Below are 23,259 nucleotides of genomic sequence, written 5' to 3' on the forward strand. Positions count from 1 at the left end.
GCACGTAACACAGTTTGCAAACTCCAGGCTTAGGAAGCTCACACCAGACATCTTTGGTTACAGATGATGAGACACCATAGGACGGTTTGGGTTGGAAGAGGCCTTAAAAATCACCTAGTTCCATCTCCCTTGCCACGAGCAGGGACATCTTTCACTCACTACAACAGGTTGCTCAAAGTCTCATCCAATCTGGTCTTGGACACTTCCAGGGATGAGGCATCCACAACTTCTCTGGGCAACATGTTCCAGTGCCTCACCACCCTCAGAGGGAAGACCTTCTTCCTAGTATCTAATCAAAATCTCCCCTCTTTCAGTTTAAAGCCATTACCCCTTGTCCTGTCACTACATGCCCTTGTAAAAATCTTATCTCCAGCTTTTTGTAGTCCCCTTTAGGTACTGGAAGGCTGCTAGAAGGTCTCCTTGGAGTCTTTTCTTCTCCAGACTGAACATCCCCAACTCTCTCAGCTTGTCTTCATAGGAGAGGTGATCATCTTCGTGGCCCTCCTCTGGACCTGCTCCAACAGCTTCATGTCCTTCTGATGTTGGGGACCCCAGAGCTGAACGCAGCACTGCAGGGAGGGGTCTCAGAAGAGCAGAGCAGAGGGGCAGAATCCCCTCCCTCGACCTGCTGCCCACGCTGCTCTGGATGCGGCCCAGGACACGGTTGGCTTTCTGGGCTGCCAGCGCACGTTGTCAGCTCATGTGGAGCTTCTCATCAACCAACCTCTCCAAGTCCTTCTCCTCTGGGCTGCTCTCAATTCATTCTGTGCCCAGCCTGGACTTGTGCTTGGGATTGCCCTGACCCATGTGCAGGACTTTGCACTTGGCCTTGTTGGACTTCATGAGGTTCTCACAGGCCCACCTCTCCAGCCTGTCAAGGTCCCTCTGGATGGCATCCCTTCCCTCCAGCGTGTCCATAACACCACACACCTTGGTGTTGTCAACAAACTTGCTTCAGTCCACCACAGCAAAGCCGCACTGAGCTACAACAGTGCTACAGTCATACCTTTGAGTGGGATGCTGCATGGCAGGAGTTGCATGAGGGCAGGGGACAAGTTATCCAGGACTTCTGGGAAGTTTCTGGGCTCAGTACCTACTGTGACTCATTTAGGAGGATGGGGAGCTAGTCCTGGGCAAGGATGGTCCCTGAAGTTTTACATTCTTACAGGTTTGGTCGCATCAAATGGGCAAGCTAATTAAAGAAGGGAGAGAAATTCAGGACACCACCAGACACTTCCCAGGCAAGGCTTTACAGCCTGCCCAAAATAATCTTCACTGGTCTCGCACTGAAGGCCCCAGAGCTTGTGAGGTAGGTTTAATTTTAGAGCACACTCATCGGATTTGCTTACATAATTTTCTTGATTTGGAAGGCTTTTTATTTTCCTTAGTGAGAAAAGCTGTCCAAATTTATCACGTTAAGCAGGGGGGCTGCTTGCTCACAAGGATCTCAAAACACATTGGCTGCGATTTTCCTTTTTAAATTTGCATATCACAATTAGGGCAATATGGAATTAGAGCAGCTTTAAGAAGTGAGGTGAGAAAGAAACCATTAAAAAGGACAAATCCTTACCGAGTTATACCGGCATCTAAATGCAATGGCCCACAGGGTGTCCAGAGGCTGCTGAAAACAGGGCAGCAAGAGATCAAGAAAAGTTCCGGTCTGAACCCATTAAGCAGGATGTATAAATATCCCACCACAGGGGACAGCAGTTTCCAGTGAATTTAAGAGAACACCATCTTTCCATTAAAGGTACATATGTAAGTACCAGAGAATATGCCGGCCTCATCATCTAACTGGACAAGGAAGTCTGTCCTGGTAGCCACAGAGACAGGATTTGGTAGCAGTCTGGTTACTACTCCAGGTTTAGCTCTGCTCAGCTCCTCCTCCCCGTCTTCCTCCTAGTCATCACTCGATTAAAGCAAGAATTCAACTTCTGAGGTTTGTACTTATCAACATGATATCACAAAAAGCCATAAAACGCTTAGACCGATACCTCACTTGATCTGTTTTGACACTGCTTAGTTCATTTTTGTAGATGAAGTTGGGCATTTTCTACAGCAGGTACTTTCCAACCCTATGGACAAGTTGCAGGAGTAGAAAGAAGGGATGGATTGACGCAGCCTGAAAACAAACCAAGGAAATCCCACAGACCCCATGAATGCCACAGGCCAGCATCCCTCAGACTGCAAGCTCACAGGAGGGAGAATTCAGTTCAGATGTTGCCAGATTTCTTCTGCCTACTGAAAACCCATTTTAAGGGCCAGCTCCAGCAGCTCCTTTATCATTCTGCCACATGGTCAAAGCAATGCACAATGCAAGAAGTCACATTTCAAGAAGGATCATTTAATTTGGGTCCAAAACACAGCTCACAGGTCTTGCATTTAAGTTTCCAGCACTCCTAATCACTTACAAGAGTAGTCCTGGAGCTGCCACCACCCTGGGAAGCCCCAAGGCTTGGGTTACCCTTTGATGTAAGCAATTCCCACTTCACAAAGACAGCTCATTAGCCTCCCTCCTTCAGATGATGGTTACAACCACAGTGAAAAGCCAACTGCCTTCAATCACTGAATTCTGAGATCTTTTGGCCACAAGCTTCAAGTAATGGCAACATCCCTAAGACAGAGGCAGGAGAGTAATTAGTTAAAGCAGATCCTCACCTCCAACTTGCTGCACAGAGGGATGGCAGCTCCTCCAGGGAGCTGGCCTCCCTTTTCCATAGACGTAGCTTTTCTCCCAGCACCTGCAACCCTATTTGTTGTCTTCTACTGAAAAGCCTACTTCATACAAGCATGGCCTCAACAGAGAGGCTTTCAGACAGCTATCCTGGAAAGGTCCTCCAGACTTGTCCAGGCATCCCTAGGAGAGGAGGAGGTTTTCCAGATGTTTGGCAGGACACATTAACACATCTCTTCATAGATCATAAGGCTGGAAAACAGCAACACCCTCAAGCAAAAAATTTGCACCCAAGTGAAACATCTCCTTTCAGCGAGACCTTGGTGTTTTCTCAGGAGTGAAGTTACAAGTTTGCTGCTTACACAAAAAGTGATGTGCTCTCAGTCATCGTATTTTTTTCAGTACTGCCCAGAGCAATAGCCCCCAGAAAAATCTTAAGAGATGATAAAGATGAGGTTAAAGGCCTCATGTCTTAATGGAGGAAACATCAACACCTCGTGGTGCTAAACTCATTAGGGTTTGGCACCAAAACCTAGAGAGACAGAAGTCTTGGCTCAGGTAATTAAAAACCTAAGAATATAATGAATTTATAGGACTGTTTTATTCCCCCCACCTTGGTAGACAATATTCTTTGAGTAACAATAAGAAGGAAAAAAATCTCCCAGGACCTGGCTGCTGATTTACATTACTGCTGCAAGAAACTTAGCCAGAGAAACCAAATTTAATGCATGACTACATCAACAAACACCCATGTTGTCATTGTTTGTGCCCACCCATAACCAAGCCTGAAGGCGGCCAGGGACTGAAGAGCAACATGATGTTCTTCAGCCATGCACAAGCTGCTACAGAGAGGGAAGGAGGAGTTCCTCAGTGGTAAGAAAATAAAATGAAATCAGCTTGTGGTTCAGCCAGAGACATTTCCATCACCTGTTAGAGGAAAATCTTTATTTCAAGGAAGTGAAGCACTGATGAAAGCGGCTAGGTTTACAGCGGAGCACCTTTCATTGAGCATTTCAAAGCTTGGTCTGTGAGAGCATCTGCCAGGGATTGTTCAGACACTTGCAAACAGGGGCTTTTCCGGACCTATTTTATAATCCAGCCATGGTGGGCTGCTGTCTCTTTCCACCTCTGCTCTCCCAATTAAAATCCAACAGACCCTGAGCATCTCCAAATGCCTGGTTAGAAAGGGATTGCTAGCAGCTTTGGGCATGCCTCTCCTCCACCATCCCCGTGGCCATAAGTGAGATGCAGACTTTGCACGGCAGCACAGTGGGTCCTTTGAGCAATTTCAGAACTGCAGCACAGAACAATCCCACAGCCCCGGCGCAGCAAGACAGCAACATCTGCATCCCACTTTTGTGCAACGCCTGTTCCCTTCTCCGCAGCCTGCAGAGCACCAGGGGACTTTTTCACAAGAGTTACAAAAAAAACCTAAAGAAATTGAGTTTGTTCCCCTCATTCTAAAAGAAAAAAGACCTTGTATAGCTGCCAGCTGCTTCTGTGACCACCCAAACCGCTCACCTATTTCTTAAGTGATGCTAAACTAAGTAGATGAGCTGAAATATCATAAGCAGGAGGAGATGAAAAGAGGGGAGAGCAAAGTCACACAGGGCTATTAGCAAAATAAATCTTCACTCTGGCAGCCTGAAGAAGCTGTACCAAGAGCAACATCAATATTTATTTCAGTCATTGGGTTTAACCCTTCCTTTCCTCAGCCACTGTCCCTGTGAAAGATGGCAAAGCTGTGCCAAATAGCCATCTCCTCCCTGGTTTGCTGGCAGCTGCTCAGCAAGTATTGAATTTGGACCCAGAGCAGCAAAATAAGGGTCTCAGGTGAAGCCCAAGGGTATTAAATCAGTTAATGGACTGCAGGGATATAGGCAGGGAGATGGAAAGCCTCATTTGCAGAGGGGTCAGTGCCACCTCCTGTCTCCCCTTCAGAAAGCAGAGTCAAAGAATTTAGGATTGGTATGGAAGTAAAAATATACGTTGTGATAATTTTTCCCCCTGCTCAGGGATCCTCCCCTCACTTGGTGTTGGCAGAATTCCCCTCTTCTCCCCAACACACACATCATCAGACACTTAAAAACACAGAAGAAAACTCCTGTCCCACCCAGCTCTCTCCAAAGCAAGACTTCTCCTGCCCACTTGCTCAGGGAATCACATCTAATGACTGTTCTTCACTCAAGCTTTAGGGAAGCAGAAGCCAACCTCTTTCACAACCACAGCTCATCTTCAACTGGAGAGTTAAATTACTGAGCAGCAAGGATGAGCATGCTGCTGGTGAAGCACTCCAGTTTCAGCCAGGGTGTTAAGGACTGCAGCAAAAAAGCAGCGTGTGACTCACTGCCCTGCGTTTTTAAGTGAAAAAACAAAAAGCTTAGTTTGAAGATTTGAAAAAGCAAGATACGGAAAAGGAAAAAAAATTAAAGGGGCACAAACACCTCAAACACCCCTCAACTGGGTGATTTTAAGCACTGAGTCAGCAGATGCAAGAGCTGGTTCACGCATTAGCCCAGGTAAAGTGTTTGCAGCTTTCTATCGGAGAGGCTGCCTATATTAGTCATCTGTAAGGGGACACTTCAACAACACTAACTGGAACCAATTGAGCACAGGAATGCAAAGTGGGGTGGTTAAACCACACCAATTTTGAAGGAGTGCCTCCACACAAGGCTCTAAAGCGCCCTTAATTCAGTTTAGCCTGATTTGCATTGAAATCAAGTATGTTAAAGTGAATTAAGGATCTTTAATCCCCCAAGGAGAGTGTTTCCACCAGGGCTAGTTAAGAGTAATTGAACTAATCCACTTTAAAAGTCAGTTCAGATTAGTTTGTGCTAAGTGGCTGTGCAGATGAGGCCTGGGAGCCCAGGGACTGTCTCTAGCATGCAATAATCCCATTAATCTGCCTTTGGGGCTGCTCAGGGAGGACAGCTACAGCAGGGCTTTTTGCTATCCAGAGGCTGGGAGTGGTCCAAGGCACTCAAGAACACTAATAGAAACATCTACTTGTGCTTGACAGGTGCCATCTGGTTGCAACTGAAGGCATTTTCCACATGTATTTTATGTACATACCATGTGTGCTAGGTAGGGCCAAGGGGGAAGCTGTTTTTATGGGCAGCTCAGGGACCAGGTTACTGATCCAAAAAGTGCTGACAGCATCTCTCATTCAAACCATGCTTGAAGTTCACATCCCCTCACTGAACGGTGTAACACAGGTTTGCAGGTCTCCACTCCCTCTGTCCCAGAGATATCAGGAGAGGGACTTTTTGTAAGGGTGCGTAGTGATAGGACAAGGGGAAATGGCTTTAAACTGAAAGAGGGGAGATTTAAGATTAGATATAAGGAAGAAATTTTTTTCATTGAGGGTGGTGAGGCACTGGAACAGGTTGCCCAGAGAAGTTGTGACTACCCCATCCCTGTTCAAGGCCAGGTTGGATGAGGCTTTGAGCAACCTGATCTAGTGGAAGGTGTCCCTGCCCATAGCAGGGGGGTTGGAACTAAATGATCTTTAAGGTCCCTTCCAACCCAAACCATTCCATGATTCTATGTATTGTGGGTTCAGAGAAGGACTGAAGAGACCATCTCCACCATAAACTAATGGCTGGAGGTGGTTAGTTTCCCCATTTAGTGCTATCACACCCACTTCTCACTGGCTTCCACCCCAGCTTTCCTACTGGACTAAACTGGTGAGAGTAAAACCAGTTCAGCCCCTCATCACTTCCCACAGAAACAGGGAAAGGAAAGCTAAAAAAGGTACAATTATAAATCAAAGAGACCTAACAACCACCCCCCAAATCCCATTCTGCCCCAGTTTCTACTGCACGTCCTCCCCACTCCCAGAGCAGGCAGCAGCACAGAGCAGGCTCAGCACAGGTTTTGCCTTTCTAGGAAAGCACCAAGCCCCTCTGATCCAAGCCAGTTCTTCCCCAGCTAAGAATAATCCCCCCCAGCTGCTGTTTGATTTACCCATTACCATGGATGCACAGTGTTTTTTATCTGGTAGAGATACAGGGGGAGAGGGAGCAAGTCTGCGTGTGTTCGTTCCAGTTCATGTTTCCTGTGCGGTTCGAGCCGTTATGCCTACAGGTATGTTTATTCCACTACTTTAGCAAACCAGCAGACTTTTTAATGGAACTGTTGATATTTTTCCTGGCTGATCCTCCTGGAGAGGCGAGGCAGCGTACAAACGAAGTTCATTCCTAGCTCCAGCTTGAAGCTACTCTTCTCCTCCTGGGACTGCAGGGAATTGAAGGTTTCCATTGCACTGGTCAGATTTCTTCCTTCTCCAGCCTTCAGGTTTTAGATACATAAACAGAGGCTCTCAGGCAGCTGACAGTAGCAAGAGCAATGCGTGGCTGGCACTTCAGGCAAGGGCAGCAGCTGCACTGAAAATCCAGCCGTGCCTCTCCCAGCAAGGCTCTGGAAGAGGATAGTGGGTGCAACATTGCACCCCCAAAATGAAGCCTCAGCTAATGAGGCTTGTTTTGCAGTCAGATCTTGCAGGCTGAAGCCAAGCATGATCTTCCTGCTTCATAGCATTTCAGAGGTCACTAAGCCATCAGTAGGTCTCCCATATGTTTGTCTTTATTGCACCCCTTTAATTGATGCAACAGGAGCAGTAACTCCAACCCAGAGGGCTGTGCTTCATCAGGCACCTATGGAAGACACTTTCAGGTATGGTCTGTAGTCCAACAGCCCTTTGGGGTCCTGAGAAGAGCCAAGGGATGTGCACCAAGTCCCTGGCTCTGCTCAGTCTGAGAACAGCCCTGTTTTACAAGCTGAGGTTAATGGATGTGCCCAAAGCCATGCAGATGCCTGGCAATCCCTCTGCTCCCTTCACCCCATGGAGCAATCAGGTAAAGCTTATCCCAGGCCTCCCAGCACATCCAGACAGATCAGGCACCAGCTCTAGAGCCAATTAAAGTGAAGGCAATTGAAAGGAGTTCTCCAAAGAGCTCCAGTAACAGAGTAAACAGCCCCATGCAAGCAGGCAAGAGCATCTGTTTGGACAAAGCTACCCAACCGCCCCTGCCTCTGCCCCTGTGCTGTTGATCTGTCCAACAGCAAGTGAAGCACATCATCCCCAAAAGCAGTTCACCAGCCTCATGCTATGCTTAGTTCCAGAGCAGTCAGCCTCTGGGAGCAGATAGGGTCACCATCCACCTCCCCACCCACCATGAGGCACATCACCCTGCAGACCACATTTTTACCGTGTCCCCTAGCAGCTGGCTGGGGTGGGATGCTCCCAGCCAGCTGCTAGGGGACGCAGTAAAAATACAGCCAGCGTCACCACGTAACAGGGTCATCAAGCCTGGCATGGTCTCAAACTCCAGTGAGTCAGAAAAGACCAAGCCTTCAAGCTCACCTCCCCTCTCCCAGTGCCAGCTCCAGCTCTCAGATTTTCCATGAGCCTCGCAGCAGCCCAAGCAAGTGTCTCAAGGGATGCAGTGCTGAGGGAGGATGCCCTTCTCTTACCCTGGTACCTCCTTACAAGGCAGGGTCTGGGGCAGCCCACAGGGAACCTAGACCATGCACCGAGGAAGACTGAGGCCACAAGCTCCCCAGAGGCAGGCTGCAGTTTGAAGGCATCTCCACTACATCAAGTGAGATTTGTTCCTGCATGGCTATTGACCCCTCTGCAAGCTCAGGAGACAAATGCAGGATTATGCCTGGTCCCACTCCCCTCTAAATGTCATCTCTTTGGCCCAGTGTGTGTCCTGCATCTTGCAAGAGACAGGTTTCCACCTATAAACACATTTTCATCTGCTACAAAAACCAGCACGGAGATTATGGCTCGTAACACTGACCGCAGGGACTACTCAAAGCCTTCTTTAGTCCAGTTCACGCTCTCCCAAGAGCGGCTCTTCAGCTTCAGTCCTCTCTTCAAACTCACACTAAGCCTCTGGATTTCCAGAGTCAACATGGGACAGGCCAGAAGATAGAAATAGTCACCAGGGATGCAACACAGCCGTGCTAATGAGCCAAAGGAAGTGTTGGATCTTTGGTTAGACCCTGTAATTCAGCTCAAGTGGCTGTTTCACCTCTGGCCCGTCAGATCAACTTGCTAACCACAGACTGGGAAATAGCTCCCTGCGAGCTCCCAGCAGGAGATTTATCTTTGGCAACGGCTGAAAACATCCCTACCCCCACCAGCCACCACCTTTGATTGCAGAGAGGCCCAGAGATGCAGAAAGAGCTATGCTAGAAGTTTGCCAGCTATTTCAAGATCTCACCTTACACTGGAAGAGGATTAGGGCTAGAAAAGAATTTTGTCAAGATTAAGCAAAACAAGTCAGTTCTTTTAAATAAAGTATCAGTTCTGGTGAACTGTCCCCAAAGGGGACTGGGCTCCAGGATTGGGTTTCTCATCAGAGGAGATGGGCAGCCCTGGAGAGCTGTAGCACAGCAGGGCTTACAGTTCAGCAGTAAGCTGAACTCTGTGTCACTGAGCTGGGCAAGCTCTATCAAAGCCATCAATTGCTCTGGGAAAGGTCCTTGTAGCCAACACCAATGGAGCCAGCCCAAAAGGATTTGCCCAAGTTGGATCTTCATCCTAAGTCCAATCACACTCAGCTGTTTCCCAGGTGCATGCGAACCAGGGCAGCTGGTGGGACCAGGTGAATACCCTACCCTGAGCTGAACTTGGCTCCCAGACACTCTGATGTCATAGCACACATCATAACTCTCACCTGAGGAAGACCAAAGCTGGTCCCACACAGTGGAGAAGTTCAGCTCTACAAGCAGTGCTGCTCCAAGAGGCAGGGGCATGCAGTGCTGAGACATGCCCCAGGCCAGTGGGGTACAGATGCTCCCATACCTGAGGGGAGGACACTAGAAGTCTCCTTTGAGACTACTTAAGGAGATATCCAGGCCTCCTCAGAGCCAGGTGGGTTGGGATACTTGTGCTTGAGGCTAGCAAGCAGTAGGCTGTAAAGAAGCTGAGAAATACCAAAACACACGGCAGCCTTCCTAGAATAAACTCAAGTAGAAGCACATTTTCTTTGCCTGCCTGGGTGTTTTGCAATGCTTTGCCTGATGTGTCCTCACATCCACTCTCCAATGCAGAAAGTCACTGCCTTAAAAGAGGCTCTGCACCCACAGGAGACAGGACCAACCAATTTTCCATGGGAATCAGGAGACATTGAAGTCAACACAAGATTGAGGGGAAGCAAGTCTTCTGGGAAAGGATCTGGCAGACCTCCAACAGGTAAGACCCTACCCTTCCTGCAGGAAGATTGAGGATCTTGTGTTAAGGCCAAGCAGGGTAGATCCCCACCCAGAAAAACCACAACCAGATACCACAAGTCTTGGGAGTGATTCAAAGTGAGGCATTGTACTGGTCACCAGGGTAAAATGAAGCCCCTGTAAGCACAGCTTCAGGTGTAGCCAAGGGAGCACTAGCTCAGCATCCAGAAGACTGAACACTTCACCTTGGCAGCTTCAGAGAGCAAGGTGTTTACTAACAGTAAACCTAAAAGGTGGAGCTGGAAAGCACCATCGGAGGTCCTCTGCAACAGGCAGAACCAGCTTCACCTGCAAACTCTAGCAGAAGTGCAGTTGTGCCCCCCCCCCCCTCCATCCCAGGGCTGCTGGACTTTGTTTCATTGCAATATCAAGCATGAAGTCACCAATCCAAAAAAAAAATCAACTCACAGAAGACATTACAATGAGGCTATTTAAAGGTGTGAGCTCACCATGATAGTGAAAACCACTCAATGCACCCAACTCAGCAGGGGGTTCACACTGGGGGGTTCACTGGGAATTAGCTGTGGGCAGACCATGAGGACCAGGGCACACCAACACCTCTGTGCATGTTTCTTTTAAGCAATCAGGTGGGGGAGTCTACAAAGACTGCAGCAAAGAAGTTTGAGAGCAACCTGCCAGAGCTCAGCAGATGGGTGCTCCTCCATAACGTGAGCACTGGGTGATCCTGCAGCCCCCACCAATGGCACCCTCCGGCCAAGCCTGCAGAGGGGTCAGCTAGCACCAGGGCACTGCCACCTACACTGCAGCAACACACGGCACACTCCCACGTGCAGTGCTGGGGAAGCTGTCACAGACAGCTGATGGATGACAGCAGGGAACATAAATAAGGGACTTTATGGAGGTGGAATTTAAAGGGTAATAACTTGGTTTGACTAGAAGTTAGAACAGGTATTCTTGGAGAAATGGGTGAGCCCACCTCAGTAGACACTCACCTGGCAGTGCTGATGGTTTTGGAGCAGAGTCATAACCAGCTCCTTTTGGGAAGAAGTTAAGAGGTGCTTAAAATACAGAAACCAAAAACCCAGTGTCAACCCACAGGCTCATCGCATCAGAGGAATTCACCTTGGCAGCCTGTCTCACCTACCTGTACATTACACTTGAAGGCATCACTTCATCAAGACACACCCTTGTGTACCTCAAAGTAAACTTATTTTTTTTTCCTCCATTGTTAGAGTCCAGCAAAATTAAGTAGACCAAGTACAGATGGAAGCTAATTCTTTTGCTCATTAGATGACCTCTTCCAAAAGGACTCAGTCTTGAAAGTAGCTGTTTGATCCTACTTGCTTGCTCTACAATTCAGTTTCAGAGAAGTTCAACAGCAGACCAAAGTTCTGGCTAAACTTCTGTCCATTCCTCCCAGCATCACCTTAGCCAGACAGGGCCATGTGACAGGTTTTGAAGCTAAGCTCATATATTCCTACAGACACCTCAGTACTTCATTCACACATTGGGGAGATCACACGTTGCTCCACAGCACAAGAAGCTACCTCCTACTACGCACAATAAATGGCCAATTATGCTACTTCAGCCTCTGAAAGGCTCACAGCAGTTTTTCCAAGAAAGGAAACTTTTGCTACAGTTGTGAAGCTTGTCCATCCAGTGCCCAGCAGCAAACACAGAAGTCAGAACAAGCTAGTTCCCCCCTCCCACCACCCAAACTGCATAAGCATCCGGCTACCCAATTAATGCTATTTTAATGAGCTAGGCCAAATGAATCTGCTCATAAAATTCATGCCAGCTCCCATACAGCCTGACATCCCATCAGCAGGAACTGCACGCTCCATGCTACCTTCCAAACCAGCACAGACTCAGCATTAATGTCAGATACTGTTGAGTTTGCATGTTCTACAGTGGATGTATAGAAGAGCTGTTTTGCTCTGTGTTCTTTCCAAAGGAAGGGTTCAAGTTTTTTTAACCTGCCATTTCCCCTTCCCCCAAAAGAAATCCTTCAGCAACTGAATTAACAAAATACTCCCCACACCTTAGAGAAGAATGATTTAAGGTCACATGCGGACTGGGAGACCACATAGCACACGCAAGGGCTGCTTGATCCATTTGAAATAAGAGTTCTCTGCAACAGCTAAGGGAAAAAAAAAGTCAGAATAGATTTTTCTATCAGCTAAGGCAAATCCTGTAACTGCAATGTTTATCCATGTAGTCAAAATACTCCCTGTTCCACTTAGCACAGTGCAAACACGCATTACAATAAAACATAAAGCTTACTGAGCTGATAAACTTCATAAGTGTGTTTTATGACAGTATCTCAAGAGATAAGACTCATTAGCACTTACAGCCGCAATCTGAGGGAACCTTAAAAAGCACAGTTAAAAACAGAAGAGGAAACATTTGTGAACAGATGTCAAAAAAACCAACTTCTAAAGGGTTAACCCTTTCCACTCAGCATTATCATAGTTTCTAGCTCCTACTCAACTTGACCTGAGCTGGCTCCCCAGCTCTGCATCCAGTAAGTCAGGAAAATGTATCCCACCTGCAGCCAGACCATGTGCTGGTCCAGGACCTGCAGCATCAGTTTCTGCAGCCAGAGCAGTAGCCCTCACATCAGCATTTAACAGTGCAAGAAACAAACCTCCTGCTTGAAGGCTTCCCAGATTGAGAAACTAATTGCATTAACATGCTGCAAGCCACTAGAGAGCTGATTTTTTTTTTTTTTTTTGGCTGCAGAGAGAAAGGCTTCTTCATTATGGAGAGAAGCCAGAGGCTCAGCATGTTTGCAGTGTGGAAAGCCAGGTACATGAGACTTGTTGGATTGCTTCAACGCACACTCCTCTGGGAAGCTGGCAGGTTGCTACTTGGACAGCCAGGGAGCTTGCGGTGAAGAAGTTTGTGTCTAACATAGGCTTTAGTGTGAACTAAGCAAGCACCGTCCCACCCAAGAGTATCTTCTCCAGGAGGTAGCTGCAGTTGCATAGTTAGGCTGAGGGAGCCTTTACATACATCAGATGAAGAGTATTTTAACACATTGAGCCTTCTCCTCTCAAATGCCTCATACAGCAAACGTTAGGATGAGTTGTCCAATTTGTACTCTAGAGTACTCAAGTGACCAGAGAAATCAAGCCCTGAAGGTGCCATATTGCTCCGTGAAACTGGAGAAGAGGACCTATACGGGGCTTCTGGCAGCAGAAGTCCATAGACCTTTGGTGGCCTGATACCATGTTCAAGACAGTCTCCTCCATCAGGATATTCCAATGTTGCATCTCCTCAATTTCCAAAAAAGATGCCAAACCCCCTTCCAGCCTACAACCCTCTTAGAAAGCAGCCATGCACAGGGACATAAGAGGGAAACAGGGCAGGCAAGTCCAGCCTTCAGCTATGCTGGGCTTTCTAGGTCCCACTACCCCTGTGCAGCTCTGCACCAGAAACCACATCATGTTATGGAAGCACTGGTGATGCTCACTGGTTCAGTTCCTCCTCTGGCTACTCAGACTCCTCCATGAATACAGATAGCTTAGCTCAGCAGTGTTTTCTGGCTTTCTGGCTTGGCTCTTCTACCAAAAAAAAAAATATCTCAAGGAGCCTTTAAATATCAACATTTCACAGAGGAAAACACCAGGAATAAAAACACTGCCAGCATCTCACTAAATGAAGGGAATGGAACGGAGCATCTCTGGGACAGGAATATCTTCTCCAGGAGGCAATGACACCAAGTCCGCAAGCACAGCTGATTAAGCAGACAGAAAGATGAAGAAAGCAGCAGAGACTGACAAAACCCAGTGCTGTCAGAAAGATTCAAACTAAGGAGCATCATATTGACTTCTCCATGCAGTCTTCCAGACCTTCCATTTAACCCTCCCCCTTCCCAATCCCACAACCTAATTCAATTACCTGCCACTGAATAAGCCTTAAGGCGATTCTCATCACCCTGCGACAAAGCACGAGGTCTTTAATTATTAAACACTCATGGGCTTTTTGTGTTGGAGTTGTGGGGCTGGACTCCCTTTTATTGTTGTTAGCAGCTTCCAGAAAGCAAGTTAATTATTGACCAGGCCTTTCACCAGGAGACCAGAGTCCTATAGATTCTTGGTCTCCAGTTCTGCATCACCTGTCACACTAAAGAGTCACTGGCCTCTTGCTTTGCCAGGTATACACCTAATATTCTCCTAACAAGCCATCTTCTTCCCTAAGGAGTCATCTGGTGACCTCTGCGAAAAAAACATGCAATATTTGTACACAGAGGCTGCATACAGTGTTCACCATTACATTGAGTTCAGAGAGAATCAGCCCCAATGCCTTTCTGAGTAAGGGAAACTGAGGCACAAGGTAGTGGTTCCCAAGTCTCAAGCAAGACGGTCAATCCAGTAGATGAGTCTAAGACCTACTAACATCTGTCTGAACAAAGTTTTGCACCATCCTTTAAGTACACTGCAGGTGGAAGGAGCTTTCAGGTACTTCCCAGCCTGATCCAGGACAGATCTGGGCCTCTGGAGCTGAAGATGCAGGTCTAGTGGACCACAGCTGCACACACAGATGTTTTTCCAAACGCTCCTGGGTTTGTTCACCACCTTATGGCACTTCAATTCCAGTGTCATCTTCAAGCACCTACAAAGCAAATGCTTCTTCTGGATGTTGGGGCTCCCCTCTGCAAAGGAAGGGAGGTGAAACACTGCTTTGAATTGACCCAGAGAGGCCACCTTTGGGTGAGAAGCCAATCAGGACTCAGACAGATCAGTCTCTACATGACAATTCACCCAGCTCAAAAAGAGCAGGAAAAAAATATAAAAAAGCAGCAGCCAGGCACACCCTTCCTATTCCAAGGAAAACCAGAAACCCAGCACCTTAAAACCAGCATCACCATCTGGAAAAGGCAGAACAGCACCAGTTGGGATGGCAAAGCCACCCTCCCAGCCCCAGGAGCTGCCTCCTGACGCTCCAGCTGTGTTTGCCCGCACGCCACATTCCTCCCTCACCACCCGAGCCCAGGTTTTGTTTTTTTGGGTTGCGCCGAGAACCAGCTGCTCCATCTCACACGCGCCAGGGACGACCGGCGCGTCTGGAAAGCCAACGCGCTGTGGGCTGGCGACGCAACGGCTTCCCGAGAAGTTCACACGCCTTTCGGCCGGAGCTGCAAAAAAAAACACCACCCCACACACACCCCTGTGAGCATGTGGCCCCACACTACCATCAAGTGACAGGTACAGAAATTCTTCCTATGCAACAGCCATGTTAGCACCTAGCATATCCCAGAAGCTGGGAAAGAAAAAAACCCCACCAGGCAGCAAAGCCTGCCAGCACCAGTGGGCTTCCTTTTATTGGAGATGACATTCAAGCTGATGCCACACAGTTGCAGCAACAAGAGTTCAGAAACTCACGCTAAGTCTTGGCCCCCCCTTTAAGAGCCCACTCCATCAGGATGGTCATGACCCTTAAATGTCCCTTAAAAAGCCTAGTATTCAGATCTTTAAGTAATTTTAGCAGAATCACACCCCGAATTGCAGGGCATATAGTATTTCTACACCAGCAGCACCTAAAGCATAGCAGGGCACATATTCTGCACCTGCCAATGGGAACAAAAAAATATATTGGACTTCCCACACCAAAAAAACCCCACTGTGCAGCAAGGAACCTGCTGTGGCAAGCGATGTGTTGGTAAATTAGGGCAAGCTATGCTTCCCCTCCCTCCCTCTCCCCCACACAAGCATTTAAGGGTTCCTGTTGCCTGCGTGCAGCGTGCAGATCAGTTACGTTGATGAAGAACATTGCAATCTGTCAATATAAACACTATGGAAGCATGAGCCACTTGTAACATTACTACTGTCTTGACAAGTGTTTGCAGAGGGAGGCAGAGCTGCTCGGGGCTCCTGCTGCTGCCGGAGCAAAGCGGAGCAAACTCCCAAGCTGCAGAAAAATCAACATTTCTTCCAGCGAGGAATAAAAGAAAAAAGGAGGGGGTGCATCAAAACTGAACCAGACTATAAATCAGAACATGCAGAAAGAAATAGAGGGGAGGTGATTTATGGCCTGGACAGGTTGCAACCTCAGAGCCATAGAGCAGGAGAGCAGCAAGCTCCTACGGACCCGTTCACCTTCCCACTAGCACCAGGGCACAGCAGGAATGAAGCTCATCAGCCTGGCTGCCACCCCAGCATGGCTCATCTTATCATCTGCCACTTCCAAAGCCCAGCAGTGCAAGCCCCAACACAATTCCCAGATGCTGCTATGGCATTTCCACCACACCGGGGAGACGAAGGGGAGGCACCCTGGGTCTTAAAGCTTGGAAGGCACAAGAAAAGCAAAGCAGGGAGGAAAAGTGAGAAGCAATGCTTTCCCAGGGATCCCAGCAGTCTGGGGCTCTTCCAAACCACCCCCCCTCGGCCAGTTGTAATACAGTGCAAATTTAGTTTTCAGACAGCCCAGCTGCAGAGGAGACGGTGGGACAGAAAAAGCAGGCTCGCTTTTGGAACAGCCGGTGCATCTCGACGAGCCAGTCTCAGCCGACGCTTACCTCGAGGCAATGCTTCCCCCTCTGGTGTAGACTCCACCAGTAACAGTCTCCCCTACATACTCCTACCCTAAAACACCCCCATCGTTATCAAGCATCCTGATGGGCAACTCTGAACCTACTAGAAGCCTCCAGGTCCTGCTCAGTTCTGCAGGCGTGCCTTTTCCTCTCTAGCATCGGAGAAGTCTCCTATCAGACAAGGCTGAGGAGTTGTAGCATCATCACATCCCTGCAGCCAGCCTCTTTCAGCTGCTTTCGAGTAATCAGGGCTAGCAAACCCCTCCCAAACAGATGCCTACAGGGCCTCAGCTCTGCTCACAGCTGCACACCAGCATCGCTCCGGGTCCTGGCTTTGCTGTGTACCAGCTCCAGGTCACACCAGTATCTGCTTCTCTCCTGCACCAGAGAGGTCAGCGTCACCCAGGGAGCAGCACCGAGGCTGTCAGCATCATCTTAGGCAAGGGACAACCCCAGACAGTGAACCATTAACTTCAGCACATGTCCTAAACCAGCTTGGGGCTGGAGCAAGACAGCCACAAAAGCCCCATCCGCACCAACACTTTCTCTCACATACACCAAGCTCTACTTCCAGAGGGCATTTACCATTTTGGGCTTCTTGTGCCTCCCTTTAACACCACCAGAGCCAGACATGGAAGAAGCAGCAGCCTCCAGCCGTGGCCTTCCCACCCCAGCATCCCCTCCCCCTCCCTCGCTGCCCCAGACAGACAGACATAACTACATGCTGACACAATCTTGTTATCATGTAACCATGCCCGATTTTTGTCCCCATTCACCAATCCCCCGCCGTGCCACGCATTTGGAGACACTGAATTCTTTCCCTGAAATAAGGCAGTGGGGATGGGGTGGAAGGGATCATCCACAGCTGTCCCTATCCCCTACCAGACTGCAGAACAGAGCAGCTAAGCCGCAGCTACAGCATAACATCTGTTTAACACAGCTGCCTGCTGCACTGTGCACCCCACCACTTCCTCCAACAGGGATGTTCGCACCCAGAGAAGAGGGTCTAGCAGGCCACCAAAAGGTGTCTTGGTGGCTTTGATGATGCCACCTTGGATTGGGACGCAGTGTCCCTTCCCCTCCCTAGAAAGGGTGTCGCATTAACTGAGGCCACTTCATTTCAGCTCAGCCCCTGAGCAAAGGGTGATGCATCCAGCTTTTTAGGAAAGATTTATATTATGATACAGATGTGGTTCCTCACCTGGAGCAGCTCCTTCATAGAATCATAGAATTGTCTGGTTGGAAGAGACCTTCAAGATCGAGTCCAACACTCACCCTGCACTGTCAGGGTCCCTAAACCATACAGCTCAACACCAAATCTACACGGTTTTTAAACACCTCCAGGGATGGGGACTCCACCAGCTCCCTGGGCAGCCTGTTCCAATACTTCACAACCCTCTCTGGAAAGAAATTTTTCCTGATATCTAAGCTAAATTTACCCTGGCACAACTTGAGGCCATTCCCTCTCGTCCTGTCATTCATAACATGGGAGAAGAGACCAACCCCCATCTCCCTACAACTTCCTTTCAGGTAATTGTAGACAGCAATAAAGTCCCCCCTGAGCCTCCTCTTCTCCAGACTAAACAGTCCCAGCATGTGGCTACATTTCCAGGCATAACAAGACAGGCTAACATCAGCCTTCACAGGGCACTTGCAGAGGGCACCAAGAATCATAGAATGGTTAGGGTTGGAAGGGACCTCAAAGATCATCTAGTTCCAAGCCCCCTGCCATGGGCAGGGAAATCCTCCACTACACCTGGTTGCCCAAAGCCTCATCCAACCTGGCCTTAAACACTGCCAGGGATGGGGCATCCACAACTTCTCTGGGCAACCTGTTCCAGTACCTCACCACCCTCAATGTAAAGAATTTCTTTCTTATATCTAACCTAAATCTGCCCTCTTTAGAGGGGATTTTAGTTCCTGCTCTGCAGGAACATCCAGCTTTTACCAGGTAAGATTTTTCCTTATCAATATACAGAAGCCTGCAACGAGGAGGGCTCAGCTCTTCCACACGCACTTGTTGGATCACATATTGCTGGGGATTAGCAGGGACCCTGGACCTCAGCACTGACTATTCCCCCATGTCCCCAGCAGCTCAGCAAGTGCAATCTCTGCTTTAGGCCTCTTGGAAGAACAAAGAGGAGATTAGCAGCAGATGCTGCTCCTTCGCTGTGGCTCTAACCAGAGAGCAGGATGCTTTACATAAGCAAACTTCACTGCGTACCGCAGCAGCCCTGGAGCACTTGGAGTGCACATCTGGCTGGGTGCACATCTGGCAGCATCTCCTCTCCCCTCCTTATTGCCAGAGAGAGAGTCTCAAATCAGAACCAGCAGCTGTACTGAGACAGAGGGAATAACCCAAAGCGGTCAGGACAGACCCAGCAGCACACTTTCCCCCGCTAAACGTGTTCACGCTGAAGTTAAAAAAATCTACACCAGCCACACGAGGCCAGGAAAGAAATCCCAGAAGCAAGCAACTGGAATGAGTTACCTGCTGCACTACAACAGATACCAGCACTGCACAGATTAACAGGAGAGTTACAGCCAAACTCCTTACAAGCCCTGTCAGTCCCCGAGGCACAATCCAACTGCACAGTGCCGGTGGTCCTCAGCAGACACACAAGCTAACGGGCTCAGGACAGCCCTCTGTGCACTACTAGGGGAGAAAGCAGCTTTTCCTAAAACCCTATGCACACAAGACAGGCTGTTTCCCTACAAAACCAGTCCCAGAAGCAGGAAGTTAAATGGTTCTTGAGTTGGAAACAGAAGATGTAAGTAGCACTGTTTGGAAAAGTTTGCCAGACCACAAGCAATGGACAAGCCTCAACACCAGGATTTGTTTTACTGGAAAGAGGAGGGGGGAAGAAACCTCAAGTCTGCTAAAACATTCTCCAGGACTGGTCCAGTGGCTCCTACCAGCGGTCACAACGCAACATCCCAAAAAGAAGCAAAAACCATCACTCTCGAATAAACTCCCACCAAAACCTCTTAATCAGGTGCTCGCATCCCACTCCCCTCGCCAACCGACCCCATCCTGGGATAAGTCTTAAAAAAAAAGAAAAAGGACAAGAAGCAGCTACACTGAGACCCAAAAAGCAAAGGGGGACCTGTGCAGATGGAAACCCAGCTGTAGCTTCGTGACACAGCTCCGGGGGGCTTGAAAGAGAGGGGGTGAAGGGGTTTATTTAGCTCCTCCAGCCCAGCTCCCCCCCACCCAAGGAAGGGGGATAAGGGGGAGCGGGATCCACCTGCGCGGAGCGGGCGCGGGTCGGGCGGGTCGCGCCCCCTGCCGGCCGCACCCCCGCACCGCGCACAGGTGAGCACCGCGGGATGCGGTGGTTCCGCACCCCTCCGCGCTCAGCCCGGAGGAGACCCTCACCTCGGCCGGGAATAAGCTTTGGGCCGTGCAAGGCTGGTGACAGCACCATACACTCCCCCTCCCCAAAACAAAAAAACGACGCCGCCGGGGTGATGCCGGGACCCACTTGCCAGGACCTGGTGCTGATGCACGCGCTTAAATTAGAGGGGGAAAAAGAGGTTTTTGGGGTTGTCTCATGCTGCTGGAGGTTACAGCACGCACCTGGAGCCGAGCTCCCCGGCCACCCCGCTGCGGGTCACCATCGCCCACCCCGTCCGGGAAGGGTAGGAAGAGCCGCTCCCTCACCCGCAGAGTTTCTGCCTGCGGCCCCCGGGAAAAGCACAGCAGCCCCCGGCAGGCAACAACCTGCAGCTCCCGGAGAGCCCGGCGGTGCCAGGCAGCACGCCGACCGGATTAGGGTGGCCCGGCTCCGAGCGGCGGAACGGGGGACAGACGCGGGCACGGGGCTGTCCCTGTCCGGACCCCTCTCCTGTCAGCGCCGGCGGAGGGGATGCCCGCACCCACCGGGGGAAGGAGGCTGCCGGCAGCATCCCCACGTCGGAGGGATGAGGAAAAGAAAAATAAAAAATAAAGTTAAAAAGGAGGAACGGGGGTGCGGGCGCGTCCGCGCTGGGCACCTACCCGAAGTAGGCGGCGGAGGGCCGCGGGGCGCAGGCGAGCAGCCCTAGGAGCGCGCAGGAGGAGAGCCATCCCAGCAGGACGTGTCCATCCAGCATCTTGCAGCGGCGCCGGCGCTGCTCATCTCGTTCCCCCGCCGCGCCCGCTGCGGCCCCGCCGCCCGCGCCGCTTCTTATAGCGCGGCCGGCGGCGAGCGCCGGGCCGGCGGGGGGGCGGGGCCGGGGCGGGCAGGGGGCGGGGCCAGCGGGGGGCGGGGCCGGCGAGGGGAGGGGGCGGGGCCGGCGGGGGGCGGGGCCGGGGAGGTTGGGACACGCCCCCGAGAGGCGGGCGCGGGGAGGGGGGGGGCGGGGGGAGCGGCGCGGCGGGGCGGAGAGAGCGGGGCGGGACGGGACGGGAAGGGGTGTCCCCGGGATGGGTGTCCCCGGGATGGATGTCCCAGGATAGGTGTCCCCGGGATGGGTGTCCCGGGATAGGTGTCCCGGGAATGCGTGTCGCCGGGAATGGGTGTCCCGGGATGGGTGTCCCGCGAATGGGTGTCCCCGGGATGGGTGTCCCGGGGATGGATGTCCCAGGATAGGTGTCCCCGGGATGGGTGTCCCCGGGATGGGTGTCCCGGAATGGGTGTCCCGCGAATGGGTGTCCCCGGGATGGGTGTCCCCGGGATGGGTGTTCCCGGGATGGGTGTCCCGGGATAGGTGTCCTGGGAATGGGTGTCGCCGGGAATGGGTGTCCCGGGATAGGTGTCCCCGGGATGGGTGTCCCCGGGATGGGTGTCCCAGGAATGGGTGTCCCCGGATGGGTGTCCCAGGAATGGGTGTCCCCGGATGGGTGTCCCAGCCCCGTAGCTGGGTGTGCAGGGGCTGGATATGGCACAGCCGGGCAGGAAAGGGCTGAGTGTGCAAGGAGTGGTTGTGCCAGGGATGGGCAGTTGATGTGCAAGGGCCAGATGTGCAAGGGGTGGATGTGCCACATCGGGGCAGCTGTGCAAAGGCTGGGCAGTCACACGAGTGCTGGGCAGGGCAGTCGTGCAACGGCTGGATGGATGTGCCAGGGATGGGCAGCTGTGCAAGGGTCGGGCAGTTGTGCAAAGGATGGCTGTGCCCGGTCTGGGTGTGCCAGGGCTGGATGTGCCAGGGATGGGCAGTCGTGCAAGGGTCAGTGTGCCAGGTCTGGGTGTGCCAGTCGTGCAAGGGTCAGTGTGCCAACGGGCAGTTGTGCAAAGGGTCAGTGTGCCAGGTCTGGGTGTGCCAGGGCTGGATGTGCCAGGGCTGGATGTGCTAGGGATGGGCAGTCGTGCAAGGACCAGATGTACAAGGGTCAATGCGCCACATCTGGGCAGCTGTGCAAGGGCTGGGCAGATGTGCAAAGGATGGGCAGATGTGCAAAGGATGGGTGTGCCAGGTCTCAGTATGCCAGGGATGGATGTGCCAGGGCTGGGCAGTTGTGGAAGCGCCAGGTGTGCAATGGGTGGCCTTGCCAGTGCCAGCCATGCAAGGACTCAGCGTGCAAGGGCTGGATGTGCCAGGGCAGGACAGTCGTGCAAGAGCTGAACGTGGCAGGGATGAGCAGTCGTGCAAGGGTCAGATGTACAAGGGGTAGATATGCCACATCTGGACAGCTGTGTAAAGCCTGGACAGTTGTGCAAGTGTGATGCACCCCGGCTGGGAAGCAGTTAATGCCCTAAATGTCAGCCCTTGGGACCGGTGCTCGGTGGACACGTCTTTCCAGGTGCTCCAAGCACTGGCTGACGTCACTCTTGCCGTCATCCAGGAGGCATTTCTGCACCCGCTGCCACCCGGGAACAAAAAAGTTTCCCTCCTGAGCGTGTGTGCCATGTGCTGAACCGCCTCGTGTCCCCGCGGGGACGGAAACAGGAGGACGCGTGGGTACTTGGCACTGGACTCTCATCCCAAAAGCCACCATCCCCGGAGGTTTAAGCCATTCAGCTCTGCAGACCTGTGCCCAGCAGGTGACAATTGGGTGCATGATGAGACAGCGAGACCCTTGGATAACCGGGGTGGGTGGGGGGGTTTCTGTGTGTTCCAGACCCCAACAGTCCATGGACAAACCCATTCAGGAACCACGCAGCAGGTGGGTTAATGGGGATGAACCTTTTGTCCTGGAAGAGCCCCTGGAGCGACACTGGGAGCTCACTGACTTTATTCTCACCGCTGGCCATGCACTGGGGCATTTCCAGCCTTCCCAGCACTGTGCAAACTATTTGGGTCCTGCTTATTTTTGGAATAAAAGCATAAGGAGGGAGGAAAGCTGCTTGGATTTTTAATGTGTAAAACATCCCAGCCTGGTCCCTGACCGATCCTTTGCAAAACAAACTTGTGGAAAAGCAGCCTGCTTTGCACCACGCGAAGCTTTGCACATCCACATGCCCGTGCCCGTGCATGGAGTTTGGGGGCTCCCATCGCAGCTCCGCACCACGAGCCTTGGCACCCCTTGGAGCTGGGGCAGAAGCATGCTGGGGGGGTGGTGGGGTGTCAAATCTGACCCAGCAAACGGCTTCCTCAATTCCACGTGATGTGCCAGAGTCTGGGTATATCCCAGTTCCCTTATCCCCATGGCTGGGGTGAAGTGGCATCATGCCACCATCCCGTGTGCCCCCATGGGTGTTGGAAGGTGAGCAAGCCCCCAGGCTCTGCGGGCGATCGCAGCCCAGCAGAGGCCAGCAGCAATATTGCATTAAAGCCCCATCTAGAGGCCTTTCATTAAGGAAAGTTTGGGAGATGAGGACCAGCTCGGGGGTCATGCTGGGTGTCCTTATCCTCCTGCTCCAGCTCTTCCAGCTTAAGAAAAGGCAATGAAAGACGGCGGATGGAGAGGAGGACAAGCAAG

General features: G+C 51.1%; 1 protein-coding gene across 1 annotated transcript in view; it reads right to left on the reverse strand.

Annotated features, from left to right (window-relative positions):
- WNT9A (Wnt family member 9A) overlaps window positions 1–20,510 on the reverse strand; it is a 58,527-nt gene extending 38,017 nt beyond the window's left edge. The window contains exon 1 of the mRNA XM_086614916.1: window positions 20,416–20,510. Coding sequence (XP_086471042.1) covers window positions 20,416–20,510 — 95 coding nt within the window. The remainder of the gene's footprint in view (window positions 1–20,415) is intronic.
- Between the last annotated feature and the right edge of the window lie 2,749 nt (window positions 20,511–23,259).

This window comes from Tauraco erythrolophus, chromosome 7 (assembly GCF_009769465.1).
Source record: "Tauraco erythrolophus isolate bTauEry1 chromosome 7, bTauEry1.pri, whole genome shotgun sequence".
Taxonomy (NCBI): domain Eukaryota; kingdom Metazoa; phylum Chordata; class Aves; order Musophagiformes; family Musophagidae; genus Tauraco; species Tauraco erythrolophus.